Source organism: Engraulis encrasicolus, chromosome 17, assembly GCF_034702125.1.
Source record: "Engraulis encrasicolus isolate BLACKSEA-1 chromosome 17, IST_EnEncr_1.0, whole genome shotgun sequence".
NCBI classification, from domain to species: Eukaryota; Metazoa; Chordata; class Actinopteri; order Clupeiformes; family Engraulidae; genus Engraulis; species Engraulis encrasicolus.
In genome coordinates this window covers 27,549,943-27,568,522 of record NC_085873.1, presented here as the reverse complement: position 1 = coordinate 27,568,522, position 18,580 = coordinate 27,549,943, and the positions used below count along the sequence as shown (strand labels likewise).

General features: G+C 44.8%; 1 protein-coding gene across 1 annotated transcript; it reads left to right on the top strand.

Annotated features, from left to right (window-relative positions):
* Positions 1-1,981: 1,981 nt before the first annotated feature.
* On the top strand, positions 1,982-18,559 carry LOC134466971 (solute carrier family 2, facilitated glucose transporter member 9-like). Its single transcript, XM_063220899.1, has 7 exons — positions 1,982-2,057; positions 3,276-3,466; positions 4,304-4,414; positions 15,563-15,664; positions 16,330-16,405; positions 16,772-16,899; positions 17,121-18,559. The coding sequence occupies exons 1-7, from the start codon at positions 1,982-1,984 to the stop codon at positions 17,496-17,498; spliced, it is 1,062 nt and encodes a 353-aa protein (XP_063076969.1). The 3' UTR covers positions 17,499-18,559.
* The last annotated feature ends 21 nt before the right edge of the window (positions 18,560-18,580 follow it).

The window sequence follows — 18,580 nt, the reverse complement described above, 5'->3', positions numbered from 1 at the left end:
ATGCATTCACAATGATCGTTTGTCTGGAGAATGACAAACCACTCAAACCGTGCCTATAATGACTTTTTTTTGTGTGTGTGGAAGATTTGATACTGGAGTAGTGTGCATTTGTAGCGCTCTCTCTCTCTCTCTGTCTCTCTGTGTCTCTCTCTCTCTCTCTCTCTCTCTCTCTCTCTCTCTCTCTCTCTCTCTCTCTGTGTCTCTCTCTCTCTGTGTGTCTCTGTGTGTCTCTCTCTCTCTGTGTGTGTCTCTGTGTGTCTCTCTCTCTCTCTCTGTGTCTCTCTCTCTCTCTCTCTCTCTCTCTCTCTGTCTCTCTCTCTCTCTCTCTCTCTCTCTCTCTCTCTCTCTCTCTCTCTCTCTCTCTCTCTCTGTGTGTGTGTGTGTCTGTGTGTGTCTGTGTCTGTGTGTGTGTGTCTGTGTCTCTCTCTCTCTCTCTGTGTCTCTCTCTCTCTGTGTCTCTCTCTCTCTGTGTCTCTCTCTCTCTGTGTCTCTCTCTCTCTGTGTCTCTGTGTCTCTCTCTCTCTCTCTCTCTCTCTCTCTCTCTCTCTCTCTCTCTCTCTCTCTCTCTCTCACACACACACTTGTAATGTTCTGTGTACTTTCCAGAAAAAATAAATGTTATTCATTGTAAATGATTTTATGCATTATTGTTGTCTGTAAATGGTATAGCATAGCGTGTTTATGTACTCACACTTTTTAAGTTCACTTTAAGTAAAAATTACAGTTCATGTACTCAAAACTTATTAGGTAATCAGTTACCTCAAAACATTTGAGTTGAGTACATAGTTCGTTTACTCACATTTTTAAAGCTAACTTTACTTAAAGAATGCAGTTCATGTACTCACAGTTTTAAAGCTAACTTTACTTAAAGGATTCAGTTATTGTACTCACAGTTTTAGAGCTAACTTTACTTAAAGAATACAGTTCATGTACTCAGACTTTTAAGGTTAACATTACTTAAAGAATACAGTTCATGTACTCAGACTTTTAAGGTTAACATTACTTAAAGAATACAGTTCATGTACTCAGACTTTTAAGGTTAGCATTACTTAAAGAATACAGTTCATGTACTCAGACTTTTAAGGTTAACATTACTTAAAGAATACAGTTCATGCACTCACAATTTTAAAGTAAAGTTTAATTAAAAGATACAGTTGATGTACTCAAAACTTATTAGGTAATCAGTTACCTCAAAACTTTTGAGTTCTACTAACTTATCAGGTTTTACAGTGAGGCATCAGGTCTCCTCTCCTCTCCTACCTTCTGTCCTCTTTCCTTTAATTTCTTCACCCTGATCTTCTCCTTCTCTCTACATCCTCTTTACCCTCTCCTCATTCATCTTTCATCCTCTCCTCTTCTTCTCTCCTGTCATTCTATCTCCTCTCCTTATTCAACCTCTCCTGTCCTCTCATTTCTTCTCCTCTCTCCTGGGCATCTGGTCTCCTCCTCTCCTCTCCTTTCTTCTCTTCTCTCTCCTGGGCATCAGCTCTCCTCTCCTCTCCTCTCTTCGTCTCTCCTCTCCTCTCCTCTCCTCTCCTCTCCTCTCCTCTCCTCTCCTCTCCTCTCCTCTCCTCTCCTCTCTTCTCCTCTCTTCTCTTCTCTTCTTTCTCATAGGCATCAGGTCTCCTCTCATCTCCTACCTTCTCCCCTCTTTATTTTCCTTTCTTCACCCTACTCTCCTCCTCCTCTCTCCATCCTATTTATCCTCTCCTCATCCATTTGTCATCCTCCTCTTCTCTCCTGTCATTCCATATCATATCCTCTCCTCTCCTATCCTTACTCAACCTCATGTCCTCTAATCTCCACTCTTCTGTGTGTGTGTGTGTGTGTGTGTGTGTGTGTGTGTGTGTGTGTGTGTGTGTGTGTGTGTGTGTGTGTGTGTGTGTGTGTGTGTGTGTGTGTGTGTAGTGAGCTACTGGGTACAGAGAAGCTTTGGCCATTGTTATTGGCGACGGGCGGTGTGGCGGGGCTGCTGCAGCTGATGACGCTACCTCTCCTGCCAGAGTCGCCCCGATACCTGCTCTTCGTTAAAGGGGACGCACAAGCCAGTGAACAGGGTAACACACACACACACACACACACACACACATACACACACACACACACACACACACACACACACACACACACACACACACACACACACACACACACACACACACACACACACACACACACACACACACACACACACACACACCAGGGATTGACATTAGCTTTTTCGCTTGCTAGTCACTGTGGCTAGAGGTTTTCCCGTGTCACTAGCCATCCATCTATTCTACTAGCCACAAATATGATTTAAAAAAAAAAATCATGATAATGTACATCTAACCTCAGAGGATGAGGTGCTTAAAGCAAGAAGATGAGTGCATGGGTTTCTACATGGAAATAAAACAAACAAATAGAAACTGAGTAACTGAGCTTTTTCTGGAACTTAAATATTTCATTTCATTTCATTTATTGTTTATTTGACAGGGACAGTGCACAACATACAATTGAGCCAGATTATAGCCCTAAGGCTAATTTTCAATATAAACAATTGATACACAAGGGGCAAATTGCAGAATGTACACTATTCTGATATGTCATACCATAGAACAGTGGTTCTCAACTGGAATAGTCTTGTGACCCACAATTTGCCGTGGTCAATACGTTGTGACCCAAACTGCGTGTCGCACCGTCAGATTCTTCCAATAATAATACAAAATATTATCATGCATTACATAATATGCATTATTATTTGCATTGTATGCTGATATACAATGTGTCTTATGAAGTAGTGGAGAGGAAAAGGCCTATTAACCATGTTTCACTCTGTCTTCAACATCATAGTCATTTTTAAGTGCATTGCATCACAGCTCCGCGACCCACCCAGGAACTCTCCGCGACCCACTTTTGGGTCCCGACCCACCAGTTGAGAATCACTGCCATAGAATACGCTTCCTGCTAGTGACACTGAAATTGTTACCAGCCACAGCCAAGTTTTACCAGCATTTGCTCGATTGGCAGGTGCCAACGTCAAGCCCTGACGCACACACACACACACACACACACACACACACACACACACACACACAGAGCGATACCTGCTCATCACAAAAGGCGAACCACAGGGCTGTGAAAAGTTTGACTAACACAAACATATTCCCTCTCACACACACTCTCTCTCTCTCTCTCTCTCTCTCTCTCTCTCTCTCTCTCTCTCTCTCTCTCTCTCTCTCATTAATTGATTAACTAATCTTCTCCCTCTTCTCTCCCTCTTCTCTCTCATCTAGCCATGCAGCGTTTGTGGGGTGGTGGTATGGACCACAGTGGGGAGCTGTCGGACATGCGTGCAGAGGCGGCGGCCTTGAAGGGGGTGCTGAGAAGAGGGGTCCTGGATCTCTTCAGAGACCGCTCACTACGCTGGCAACTCCTCACTGTCATATGCCTCATCACATGCTTACAATTCTGTGGGATCAATGCCGTAAGTGTGTGTGTGTGTGTGTGTACATGTACGTGGACGTGTGCATGTAGCATGATGCAGGGCCAGCTCTATGTTCCCGTAGCCCATTGGTCCCATGGTCGAATGGTCCCTCAGCGTTTTCCTGCTGCTCCATGTTCCCACATTTTTAAGAAAATGCTCAAATATAGGCCCAATGTTCCACAACTCCATGTCCCTACATTTCAGAGTTAACTAAGAGAACTTGCCTTTCTCCCCGTCATGGAACATAGGGCCTAAATTTGAAAAAAATCTTAGAAATGTGGGAACATGGAGCAGCAGGAATATGCTGCGGGACCAATGGGCCTAAAAATGATGTTAAAGGTCTTAGTGATGTGGAATCAATGGGCTGTGGTACCAATGGGCTGTGGGACCAATGGGCTGTGGGACCAATGGGCTGTGGGACCAATGGGCTGTCGAATCAATGGGCTGTGGGACCAATGGGCTGTGGGAACATAGACATGCTCCCCATGATGTGCTTTAGTCACTTGCCTGCAGTTCTGTGGCACCAGCGCTTTGTGTGTGTGTGTGTGTGTGTGTGTGTGTGTGTGTGTGTGTGTGTGTGTGTGTGTGTGTGTGTGTGTGTGTGTGTGTGTGTGTGTGTGTGTGTGTGCGCGTGTGTGTGTGTGTGCCTTCAGTATCATTTATCCTGATCGACTTTTGACCCTGTGCATGCATGTGTGTATAAGTGCACCTGTACTCGAGTGATGTGTTTAAGTAGGCAGGAATTGCTCCTCATCAGCAGTGTGTGTGTGTGTGGTGTGTGTGTGTGTGCACGTGCGTTTGCATGTGCGTGCCTGTTGAGTGCGTGTGCATGTGTAGGTGTATCTGTACTCGTTCGCTGTTTTCAGAGAGTCCGGTGTTCCTCCACATCAGCTGCGCTACGCATCTTTGGGCACGGGCCTGTGTGAGCTCACCACTGGCGTCCTTTCGGTGAGCCTATGTCCCTTTTCTCTTCTTTTCTCCTCTCCCCTCCCTCCATCTTTCTTTGTCCTCTGTGTGAGTTCCCTTCTTTTCTCTCTCTCTCCTCTTTGTGTGTTCCTCTTCTCCTTGTAGCCTATCTTTCTCTGCTCTCCACCGCCATACTCTGTCTCTTTTCTCCTCTCTCTTCCTCTTCTCTCTCTTCTTCTCCTATCTCCTCTCCTCCCCCTGTCTTTCTCTCCTCTCTACTGGTGTCCTCTTTGGGAGTCTGTCCGTTTTTTTCTTCTTTCTTCTCTCTGTCTTCACTCCTCTGTCTCTGTCGCAAGAGGGGGTAGCACCATCGAAAACCTGATCCCGTCGCAAAACCTAGCCCAAAACAATGTAGCTACAATCGCTATGAACATTATAAAAAAGTTACAAGCAAATTAAAAATCTTTTATAAGTGTTATTGCTACACTATTGCCACATTGCTGCGATAATAACATATCGTTATTATAAGTGCTTTTTGCCAATGTTTTGCCGGGGGTGGGGTCACTGTGAAAGGAGTGGGGTGTCGGAGGGGTCGTTACCTAGGGCGCAACTCTTTCTTTCTCCTCTCCTCTCTTTGTCTTTCTCTCATCTCCTCTCCTCTGCTCCCATTTCCTCTGCTCTTCTCTCCTCTCTTCACCTCTCCTCTCTTCTCCTTTCCTCTCTCCTCTCCTGTCCTCTCCTCTCTTCTCCTTCCCTCTCTCCTCTGCTCTCCTCTCCTCTCCTCTCTGCTCTCCTCTCCTGTCCTGTCTTCTCCTCTCCTGTCCTCTCCTCTCTTCTCCTTTCCTCTCTCCTCTCCTCTCCTCTCCTCTCATCTCCTCTCCTCTCCTCTCTGCTCTCCTCTCCACCAGTGTCCTCACTTTTGAGTCTCTTCCTCCTTTCTCTTTTCTTTTCATCTTTGTGTTGGTATGAGTACGAAGTGAAAGTGTACTGTGTGTGTGTGTGTGTATTGTGTGTGTGTATTGTGTGTGTAGCAGCCAATTTGCTACAGCCAAGGTGTAATGTCTACATTTGTACACTGGGTGTCACTGTGGAGATTCAGGTATATAGGTAGGAACTAAACTGTTGATGCTAGGTGTTGACCCGGAATGGGCAAATGGCTTTGACCGTTTCCTGTCTGTGGTGTAGCGGCCTGATGCTAATGGCTTGCGTTTTTATGGAAATAAACGAACAACTCTTTGCATAGAAGATGCTTTTGTGGACTTCGTTTCTAAACGCGTCAGCCAGGTCATTCCTGGGTCACATACTAGCTCTAGGTGAGCTCCTATAAAATAGTCAAAGCCTAGCTGCCGATTGGAATCTCTCGCCTTTCGTGGGAACTGGAGTTCCAGCGCGTTGGAGGCTTGGAGTGGATGTTTACGGGAGTCGCTTGGATTAAAGGATTTCAAGCTTCCCTTTTCGAAGTTGGCACGAAGTGTTCCTGGACATGGCGCCCAACGAGGTAAAGTAGCGCTACATTGCTTAAATGGCCATCTATTGTGTGCACACGTGAGCTAACTTAAATCCAATGCATTGGTGTTTGGGGGATTTTGTTTTGTTTGCGTCGTTTATAGACTGATCCATCGGATGAACTTTTCGTTTCGGATTCGTATTGCGTTTGATGGACTATTGCGTTGCGGTTGATGAACAATTCGTTCGAGTGACTGATCATGCAATCTGCCGATATGATAAAGGAAGGGACTGGTGTGGCGGAAACATTACAAACTGCCGCTGCACCTACTGACGTCGCTAGTGGCGGCGTTCCTAAAACACAGACTCAAAAGCGTGTTGTCAAACTTACCCCTCGAGGTTATGCATTGAAACTTGAAACATTACAAGCTGATAGAAAGTCAAAATTGAATAAAGCTTCTTTGATTAGAAAGTCGATGCACACCTCGATGGTTAATAGTGACAAAATGCAAGTTGAAAATGCTCTTAAAAGTTTGACAGAAGTGTGTATTGATGTAAATGCTGTGCATGAGTCATTGATGTGTTTATTGCCTCGTGATGAAAAGGAAAAACATGAAACATGGTTCAAAGCAAAAATGTTATTCAATAATGAGTCAATACGTGATGCAAAGCTATGGGTTTCATATTATGATGACAAACTAAATGATGTTGCCTTTCATAATGCACAACCATCTGACACTGTTCAAAAATTAAGCTTGCCCACTGCTGCATCTAATGTTGTACAACAAAGGGTTGATGATGAAGTCAATCCAGATGACAGCATTTCAAATGTTGGTAGCCAGTGCTCAGGTCACAGGAGTCACAGGGATGGTATGAGCCAAGTCAGCACCACTTCCTCTTATAGAAAGCAAGCAGAGGCAGAGAGAGCTGCGCTATTGGCTCGTGCATCAGCTCTAAAAGAAAGGCATGCACTGGAGGAACAAGAGCAACAGTTGAGAAGACGAAGAGAAGAACTTGACCTTGAAACTGACTTGGCCGCATCAACCGCTAAATTAAACGTACTACATGCCCCTGAAGTACAGAGTTGTGCTCGGGCACCATCGGATGGTATGAACTCATACTTAGCAAGGGCGAGACCAAAGCAGTCTATTGTGCTAGATCCAACAGCGATGGAGTTCAATCCGGAACAGACTATGATGCAACAGACCAGTTTTATACCCAATTATCCACATTTGGCAGATGAACGGAGAAAGGCAACAGAACAATGGTGTGAAGCGGTCTGTACGCAGTGGAATGAACCTATGGACCTAAGGACAGGAGGACGGACCACTACCATGCAGCCAGCCAGCCAAGCGCCACTGCCATATGAGAAACCATTACCACAACTGCCACAAATGGGATGGAAATCAGAAACTGAACAGGGCTGTGAGACAGCATTCAAACAATGGCATAATCTACAGGAACCACAGCAAACTACCAACATCTTAAGCTCATTACAACCAATATGTCAGCCAACCATGGCACCGATAAAGAAGGTGAATCCACCATCCTACCCTCCACAAGGGGCCAGGCACGCACCTACTGATCTCTTCAATGTCGTACAGGGCTGTGAAGCAGCACCCAAACAATGGTATAATTTACAGGGACCACAGCAAACTACCAATGTCTCGAGCTCATTGCAACCAACATGTCAGCCAACCGTGGCACCAACAAAGAAGCTGCATCCACCATCCTACCCTCCACAAGGGGGCAGGCACGCACCTACTGGTCTCTTTAACGTTGTACAGGATTGTGAGGCAGCACCCAAACAATGGCATCATGTACAGGGACCACAACAAGCTATCAATGCCCTGAACTCATTACAACCAACTTACCGATCAACCAGGGCTCCAGTTAAGGTGCATGCACCATCCTACCCTCCACACGGGGGCACACAGGCACCTGCTGATTTCCTCAATGTTATACATAGGCAAACCGAAATTACAGCAACTTTAGTGCAGCAACAGAATATGCTGTCATTGCCACCTCGAGAAATTCCTGTATTTGGAGGAGACCCATTGCAGTACCGGGCATTTATAAAGGCCTTTGAACAAGGAATCGAACGAAAGGCAGAACAGGCAGACTGCTTGTATTATCTGGAGCAGTTTACAAGAGGACGACCACAGGAGTTGGTGCGCAGCTGTCAGCACATGGCTCCTGATCGAGGCTACATAGTAGCAAGACAACTCTTGAAAGAACATTTTGGAAACCCATACAAAGTAGCAACTGCCTATATGGAAAGAGCCTTGGCATGGCAGAATTTAAAATCTGAGGATGCCGATTCACTCCAAGAATACTCCTTGTTTCTCCGTGGTTGCTGCAATGTCATGGAGGAGTTACCATATGTGCAAGAGTTGGATATGCCAGTAAATATGAGAACCATCATTTCAAAGTTACCCTTTAGGATGAGGGAACAATGGCGGACTAAAGCACATGAAATAATGGAAAAGACTGGTGACAGAGCTCATTTCAGCAGTTTGGTTGCATTCATTGAAAAACGAGTAAAAGTACTCTCTGATCCTTTGTTTGGTGATATTCAAGATTCATCAGGCGTAGGGGGAAAGGATAACACCAAATTCAAGTTGCAGCACCGAGAACGAGCCAAGGGAAATGTAGTAGCCACCACAGTCGCCTCTATGGATCCATCTGAAAGTGATCTTGAAACATCTGATTTACACACCATCAAAGAAGAACAATGCCTTTGCTGTGGGCTCAGCCATGCTTTGGAGACATGCAAGCAGTTTCAGAGGAAGGGCCATAAAGAGAAAATGTCCCTTTTGAAAGAAAGGGGAGCCTGCTTTGCATGCTTGAGTTCTGGACATCTGAGCCGCCATTGCCAGCAGCGTTTGCAGTGTACAGTGTGTGGCCAACGTCACCCTACAGTGCTTCATATTCAAAGGCATCCTACAGCCACCGAGCAGGAAAAACGGCAAGCAAGTGAAGAGTTGACTTCATTAAAGGCATGTAGTCTAACAGGGGCCGGCAAGGAAAGATGTGCTCTATCTATCCTGCCTGTTAAGGTGAAATCAGCAAAGGGGGATAGAGTTATACACACGTATGCCTTCCTGGATTCAGGTAGCTCTGCTACGTTCTGCTCAGAAGATCTAATGAGAAAGTTGAATGTCACAGGCCGGAAAACCAGCCTCTTGTTGCGAACTATGGGCCAAGAGAAAACTGTTTCTGCACATTCATTGACTGACTTGGAGATAACTGGCCTAGGGGTCATTCCATGTCAATTCACACGCCTTCCCCACATGACCCTCTCCGATTTAGCCGATATCTCACATACAGGTGCCTTTTGATGTCAATTGAAAGAATACCAAGTATTAGCACCCTACGTCTAATGGTTGCGGAGATGAAGCCCTCCAACGTTGGGGTGCCATGCCCACTTTTCAAGCCTGTGAATTGCATACAAAATTTACAAGCAGATTTTGACACCTCTGCTTTTAGTTTGAAGGAAGATACAGGCCTAAAAATCACCATGGCCCCTCAATATGACCCTGTCTACCAGATGATGTACTTAAAAATGGCATGCCTTGATTATTTTTGGCTATATTAAGCCTGAAAAACTGAATTAGTGAAACGTGTGTTGAAGAGTCTTGCCACTTTGGGGTTCCAGATCTTGGAAACTATGTATGCTTTGGGAGTTATAATTGATTTTCCATCATATTTGGGAACTGTACAGTGTATTCCAAAAAAAGTAGGGCACTCAGCCTTTTAATGATGGAATAGGAGGGAATCAAAAACAGCTTTTGGACAAAATGACCTTACGGTACCCTCTACTTCAGGCCTCAAATTAACCATGTGGGCACTTGATGACTGGAACGCCCTTTTAACCCCATGTACAGTAGCACTGTATCAAACATTCAAGCTTGGAAAAATGTTGTTTTTCAAAGTTCTTCATATTAATCTTGGCCTTCAAAGTATATGTTTTTGTCTATGTCTTATCACAGTGTCTGGTTTGTCTGCTGCCATCTGCTGGTCAAAAAACGCAACAACAGTGTAATTTAAGAAAACAAAAGGGGTTGGAAAGTCTTGCCCATAATTTACCAATAAAGTAGCCGAGAAATCTAGACGCCCCTAGGGGTTAAGCTTGCTAGGCTGCCAATGAAGCACTTTAATTCTACAGTATATTGCTATATGAAGAGTTCAGATGCAAAAACCCCTAAGTGCCTTTTCAGAAAATAATCTTAATTCATTTTTATTTAATACAAAGCTATCAAAATTGCATATTGTTTTATTTTATTTATGTAATATAACTATTTATATGTATTTTCAAGTACATAAATGTAAACCAAACCAACAACAGGGTTCTCTAAAAATATAGAAGTGCAGGTCTTCAGAAATGGAGTTAGGGGGTTTTGCATCTGAACTCTTCATATATTAATTATGATTTTAACGAGCATCATGCAGAATGCTCAATCATGATTACATTTCTACCCCACCCCCATGTCTGGTAGAAATGTAGTGCAGGGTGAGGCCATCTTGGGACTGGCATCATGATTGAGCATTAATCAGTCACACTTAGAAAATTATTTAAACTAGAAATATTCATCATGCTTGTTAAAATCATAAATATATAGCAATATACTGTATAATAATTACAGTGCTTTATTGGTTAATTATGGGCAAGATTTTCCAGCCCCTTTTGTTTTCTCACATTACACTGTTGTTACTTTTTTAGACCAGCAGATGGCAGCAGACAAAACAGACACTGTGATACGATATAGAGAAAAACACATATACTTTGAAGGCCAAGATTAATATGAAGAACTTTGAAAAACAAAGTTTTTCCAAGCTTGAATGTTTGATACAGTGCTACTGTACATGGGGTTAAAAGGGCGTTCCAGTCATCAAGTGCCCACATGGTTAATTTGAGGCCTGAAGTAGAGGGTACCGTAAGGTAATTTTGTCCCAAAGCTGTTTTTAAGTCCCTCCTATTTTATCTTTCAAAGTCTGAGCGCCCTACTTTTTCTTGAATACACTGTACAGTTCCCAAATATGATGGAAAATCAATTATAACTCCCAAAGCATGCATAGTTTCCAAGATCTGGAACCCCAAAGTGGCAAGACTCTTCAACATGCGTTTCACTAATTCAGTTTTTAAGGCTTAATATAGCCTAAAATAATCAAGGCATGCCATTTATAAGTACATCATCTGGTAGACAGGGTCATATTGAGGGGCCATGGTGATTTTTAGGCCTGTATCTTCCTTCAAACTAAAAGCAGAGGTGTCAAAATCTGCTTGTAAATTTTGTATGCAATTCACAGGCTTGAAAAGTGGGCATGGCACCCCAACTTTGGAGGGCTTCATCTCCGCAACCGTTGGCCGTAGGGCGCTAATACTTGGTATTCTTTCAATTGACATCAAAAGGTACCTGTATGTGAAATATTGGGTTAATCGGAGAGGGTCACCTGGGGAGATTCTAGGGAATCATGTGAATTGACATGGAATGACCCCTAGACAACAATGACTTCCACATGCTTCCAGAAGTGTTCACGCAGAAAGAAATGCCAGTGACTGTAGAAGACATGGTAAAACCTGGAGACTTGACTAACTGGCCATATCTGTCTAAAGTACACATTCCAAGCATAGAGGCAAACGTCGACCTGCTAATTGGCACTAATGCTCCTAAGATAATGGAACCTTGGGAGGTTATTAACAGTCATGGACGCGGCCCGTATGCCCTCAAAACTGTCTTGGGATGGGTTATTAACGGACCGCTGGCCAGAGTCGATGATGACGAAGAGTCAGAGCCGAGGCAATTTCCTGTCACAGTAAATAGGATCTCCTTATGCAAGTTGGAAAGAATGCTGACGGAACAGTATAACCATGAATTCAATGACAAGGCCAGTGAGGAAAAGGAGCTGTCAAGAGAAGACCACAGATTCTTGGAAATAGCAGAACAGTCAGCCATGTTGCAGGAGGGGAGATACTCCTTGAAATTGCCCTTTAAGAAAAAGGACCTCCTGTTGCCTAACAACTTCACAATTGCAAGGCAAAGGATGCAAGGTTTGAAGAGAAAGTTCTGGAACAATTCAGACCTTCACCAAGAATACACAGAATACATGAATAAGATTATCAGTAAAGGCCACGCCGAGCAGGTGACTCCTCAGCAGCTGTCTGGGAGAAAGGGCAAACTGTGGTATATCCCACACCATGCAGTCCGGCATCCAAGAAAGGGCTCACTACGAGTAGTGTTCGATTGTGGAGCATCCTTTCAAGGAGCTTGTTTAAACACAGAACTTCTACAAGGCCCCAACCTTACTAGCTCACTGCTCGGAGTTCTCACTCGTTTCAGAGAAGAGACTGTGGCCTTCATGGGCGATATTCAAGCTATGTTCCACCAAGTGAAGGTTCATGAAGAAGACCGTGATTTCCTTCGCTTTCTCTGGTGGCCCGAAGGAGACACAACTAGAGACCTGGTTGAGTATAGGATGACCGTACATCTGTTTGGTGCCACCTCTTCTCCTAGTTGTGCTGCTTATGCCCTGAGGAAGACGGGTGACGATAACCAGTCAGAATGCTCCTCCGAAGTGCTGCAATCTATCACACAGAATTTCTATGTCGATGATTATTTAAAGAGTTCAGGCACGCCACAAGAGGCGAGCCGCATTATTGAAGAACTGACCACATTATGCCTGAAGGGTGGTTTTCGGATGGAAAAATGGATCAGCAATAGCCGTGTTGTTCTACAGAACATTGTCAAGGAAGAAAGAGCTCAGGACCTCAAAGAACTGGACTTGGATCGTGATCAGCTTCCAGTGGAGAGAGCTCTAGGTCTGCAGTGGTGTGTTGAGACGGATACCTTCAAGTTTAGGATGGAAATGAAGCAGCAGCCTCTCACTAGACGTGGCATGCTGTCGGTAACAAGTTCAGTGTATGATCCTTTGGGCCTTTTGGCACCAATCACCCTAACGGCCAAGATTATGCAGCAAGAGCTGTGTCGGAGGAAATGCAGTTGGGATGAAGAATTGCCACCTGATCTCTTGCGCCAATGGAAGGGTTGGCTGGAAGAATTGGATCTGTTGGCCACTTTCAACGTGGCTAGGTCCATTAAGCCTGTGAACTTCGGCACAATCGTGCATGCCCAATTACACCACTTTGCAGATGCTAGTGAAGATGGTTATGGAACAGCAACATACATTCGCATCCTAAACCAGTCTAATGACATTCAAGTGTCCCTTTTGTTGGGCAAAGCTAGAGTGACTCCATTGAAAGCCGTTACTATCCCCAGATTGGAGTTGACTGCAGCTGTTCTTGCCGTCAGAATGGATCTGACGTTGAAGGCAGAGCTCAAATTCCAACTGGATGACTCAATCTTTTGGACTGACAGCACTTCGGTGTTAAAATACATCAATAATGAGGACAGACGGTTCCAAACCTTTGTTGCAAATCGAATTACCACCATTAGAGAAGCAACAAAACCCTCACAGTGGCGGCATGTCCGAACCACAGACAATCCTGCAGATGATGCATCGAGAGGGTTGAAAGTGGAACATTTCTTAAAAAATGACCGATGGCTAAAGGGTCCTGCTTTCCTTTGGGAAACGGAGGAGGAATGGCCAAAGTTTGCATTGGACATGTCAGTAGGCTTTAACGATCCAGAAGTTAAGCGAGAAGTGACAGCAAATGCCATTAGCCTAAACATTGCCAATCCAACCTACCAGTTCATTGTCTACTTTTCCGATTGGAGACGTCTCAAGACAGCCGTTGCCTGGTTTCTGAGATTAAAGGCAGTGCTACTGCAACGAATCAAACAGAAAGGTCAGCGGACTGAACCTGTGGCAAGCGATGAGCAGGGAGCTGATAAAGGCTCATCAGGAGTAAGGGCCCAAACAGTCGTAACATCCCCTTGTGCCCTGACTGTGGATGAGCTGTCGCAAGCAGAAGTAGCTATCATTCGCTACTGTCAGCAGTTGAGATTCCAAGAGGAAATTACTGCTTTATCTTCTCCCAGATCCACAGTGAGTCGCCATAGTTCCATCTATAAGTTGGATCCAGTTCTGGAAGATGGGATCTTGAGAGTTGGAGGAAGATTGAGTAAAGGAGCTATGCCTGAAGATGCTAAACATCCATTCATTCTTTCAAAGGACCAGCATATTTCTGGGCTCATCCTCAAGCATGTGCATAGTGCTGTGGGCCATAGTGGACGTAGTCATACACTGTCTGCTGTCAGAAAAAGGTTTTGGATTACAAAGGCTAACTCGGCTGTGCGAAAGATCATTTCTAACTGCAGCTTCTGTCGGCGCTATAATGGCAGAGCCATTGAGCAGAAGATGGCAGATCTTCCTAGAGTAAGAATCATTCCTGACATGCCACCGTTTACTAATACAGGGGTGGATTACTTTGGTCCCATCGAAATAAAAAGAGGAAGATCAACCTGTAAACGTTATGGAGTGATCTTCACTTGTCTAACCAGCAGAGCCGTGCATTTAGAGTTAGCAGTGTCACTGGAAACTGATGCTTGTATCAATGCCTTACGCCGCTTTATTAGTAGGAGAGGACAAGTCGTAACTATGATATCTGACAACGGCACAAATTTTCATGGAGCGGAAAAAGAATTGAAGCAGGCTGTTGCTGCCTTAAACCATGCCCAAGTTCAAAGGAACCTCTCTCAAGTTGGAATTAATTGGAGCTTTAATCCACCGTCAGCTTCACACCATGGAGGTGTATGGGAACGAATGATCCGACTGATTCGAAAGGTTCTGAGCTCCGTTCTGCGCCAGCAGACTTTGGATGAGGATGGATTGCATACAGTACTCTGTGAAGTGGAGGCCATTTTAAATGATCGTCCAGTCACTCAGCTCTCAGATGACCCATGCGACCTGGAACCACTCACTCCTAACCATTTGCTGCTGTTGAAGGGGAAACCAGCGCTACCGCCTGGAGTATTTGGACCTCATGATCTGTACGTGAAAAAACGATGGAGGCAGGTTCAGTACTTGGCAGACATCTTCTGGAAACGATGGGTACGAGAGTACTTACCCCTGCTTCAAGAAAGACAAAAGTGGAATCAGAAGAAAAGGAATCTGACCATCGGGGATATTGTTGTTGTGATGGATGCAGCAGCGCCTAGAGGTTCATGGCCTTTGGGCAGAGTTCTGGAGGTCTTTCCAGACAAATGGGGTCATGTGCGCTCTGTGAAATTGCAAACCAAATCAAACACAATTGAGAGGCCTATTTCAAAACTTTGTTTGGTACAAGAAGTGCAATAATGATTTACATTGTTTGTTGTTTTCTTTTTGTTTTGTTTGAATTGTTATGTTTGCTCATCATAACAATTAGGGGCCGGCGTGTAGCAGCCAATTTGCTACAGCCAAGGTGTAATGTCTACATTTGTACACTGGGTGTCACTGTGGAGATTCAGGTATATAGGTAGGAACTAAACTGTTGATGCTAGGTGTTGACCCGGAATGGGCAAATGGCTTTGACCGTTTCCTGTCTGTGGTGTAGCGGCCTGATGCTAATGGCTTGCGTTTTTATGGAAATAAACGAACAACTCTTTGCATAGAAGATGCTTTTGTGGACTTCGTTTCTAAACGCGTCAGCCAGGTCATTCCTGGGTCACATACTAGCTCTAGGTGAGCTCCTATAACAGTGTGTGTGTGTGTGTGTGTGTGTGTGTGTGTGTGTGTGTGTGTGTGTGTGTGTGTGTGTGTGTGTGTGTGTGTGTGTGTGTGTGTGTGTGTGTGTGCGCGCAGGCATTGATAATTGAGCGCACAGGCAAGAAGGTGCTTCTGCTACGAGGATACTTCGGGATGGCCACAACCCTGGCAGTACTCACTGTTACTCTATACCTTCAGGTACACACGCACGCACGCACACACACACACACACACACACACACACACACACACACACACACACACACACACACACACACACACACACACACACACACACACACACAAGGATGTCTGTCAACCAATATTATAATGATGAAATGATGTCTGAGGGTGTCTTAGTTATGCTGCGTCCAGACCAAGGGTGACCTATGGTAGCGGAGGTAGCTGAAGAAGTTTCACCATGAATTTATTCGCTCCGGAAATGACATTGACATGTTTGATTTAGCTAATCACGTAACGGCTCGCTTGACAGCCTGACACATTCGGAGATATGAACATTCCGATTTTTTGCGGAATCGCGTCATAGCTCATTACTATAATATTAGCTTGACTTTAATCGTTGAAATTCGCTCTGGTCGCTGAGGTCGCTTACAATTACTTCTGTTGCTCTTGGTGTGAACATATAGACAAAGTGTAACATTGTATGTGTGAACTGGTGACAAATGATGGGGTGTGCAGTACATGAATGTTGCTTCTCTCTCTCTCTCTCTCTCTCTCTCTCTCTGCTCTCCCTCTCTCTCTCTCTCTCTCTCTCTCTCTCTCTCTCTCTCTCTCTCTCTCTCTCTCTCTCTCTCTCTGCTCTCCCTCCCTCTCTCTCTCTCTCTCTCTCTCTCTCTCTCTAGACCATCTTATGGTGGATGTCCTACTGCAGTATGATCCTCGTCTTTCTCTTCATCATCTTCTTCGCCAGTGGACCAGGTCTGTCTCTCTCTCACACACACACACACACACACACACGCTCACTCATACACATGCATACACATGGTTGCATACACATGCATGCATACATTGTTGCATGTTGTCAAGCCAGCAGTGTCTTTGCATAGCAGAGACAATAACACAATTGAGATGTACGATTTTTTAAATGGTTTATTTTGTTTATGTTGTTTATTTCATTCTAATTAATAATCGCATTTCAAGTTAGAATTATTTTAACGATTATGTTGTCATTATTTTTTCCATCTTTAGGATCGAAAATGTTGGCATGATTGGTTCCACAGGTGGGAGGGGATTTAGTAATGGAACTTGTGATGTGATATTCTTCAACTGTGCTCTTGTCCATAGCCGGCATCACCGCGCCCCTTGCTGGTGAGGTCTTCAATCACTCCTTCAAGGCAGCTGGCTTCACCATCAGCACCTGTATCAACTGGACATGCCTCTTCCTCATCGCCATGCTATTCCCTCTCGTAGTGGTGAGACCACACACACACACACACACACACACACACACACACACACACACACACACACACACACACACACACACACACACACACACACACAGACACACACACACGGTTACACCATCATTAGCATCATCATCAAACTGGACATGCCTCTTCCTCATCATTGTGTGTGCGTGCGTGTGTGTATGTGTGTGTGTGTGTGTGTGTGTGTGTGTGTGTTTTCACAGAAGCACACAGACTACCTGTGTTTCCTGTTCTTCCTGTGTTTCTCTCTGGCCACCGGCCTCTTCGTGCACTTCAACGTTCCGGAGACCCGGAACCTGACTGCCCTGGAGATCGCCGAAGCGTACCGGAAGATGCACAGCAAACAAAGACCCCACCCAGAGGACAACAGCCACACACCCGCCCCAGAGGACAACAGCCACACACCCGCCCCAGAGGACAACAGCCACAGACCTGCCACAGAACAGGACAACAATCACATACCTGTTTCAGAGGACAACAACACGCCAGCATCAGTGGACAAACATATTCATGTGGCGTGGATCAAAACAGAACTGGTGCACTTGGGAAAAAATCAGTTTGTCCACGCCACCAGACTCTGACGGCCTAACAGCGTGTAACTGAATTCTATACGACAGCAGAAATAGCACCGGCATACTGTATATATATTATAGCCGTGATGGACAACATGGGTTCATCAGTTGGTTTACAATGCAGTGCCACATATTGCAGATTACAATGGTTTTACCCGTCCAAATCACTCAACCAGGCAATCACTTAATGGAATTGGAAAGGTAAAACCTGGTCATGTCCGATATGTAAAAATTGGATTGTAAGGTACAGGTGGAGGTGGCGTCTACTCCTCAGTGGGTTTTTTTTAGATTTTCGCTCTGTGTGTATTCCGAATAAGTGATGCAGGAGAGAGAGAGTCACACACAAGAGCTGCAGGCAGTTCAGGAAAACTGTATTGAAAAAGCTGAAAAAAGAGAATAAAAGCCATAGACAGAATGGGATACAAACATTTCTGGACAGTAGTAGCCCTTCGTCAGTGTGGGAACAAAATGGGGCTTTTATTCTCATTTTCTGCTTTTTTAAAAGCAGCTTTCCTGAATTTCCTGAATTCCAGCTCCTGTGTGTGTTTTCTTTCCTCTCTCCTGAACTGGATTGTGTCCACGCCCTCCTAGTGACGCAACAGCTTCAGCATTGCTTCTAGTCAGGCCAGGAGAAATACAAATATTGTTTATGAGCTCTGGAAAAATTGGGAACTCCTCCCACTTTGTCAGGAAGCAAGCAACCAGTAGCAAACCAAGGGAGGCGGGTCAACCATGCTGTTTGTGAAATGTTAATTGTTATGGTCTTGGTCAGAACAAGTCTTGAAGAGATTTGAAAGTCTATGATGATCAGGCTACTTCTGTACAGCATCAACACAAGAGTTTACTTACTTACTTACTTACTTGCTTACTTATCCTCTTCGTCCCGGCTGGGACCTAAGGCTGCAATCATACATTGCCACTGAACCCAGTCTCATGCTTTGGCCTGCGATTCATCTCAAGACAGCCCCATCCACTTTAGCTCTGTCATCACAGTCCTTTGCCCCTCTTTCTTTTCCCGATCGGGGTCCATATCAAGGCGACTCTTGGTGTTCTTTCATTAGGCATTCTGAATACATGGCCGAGCCATCTTA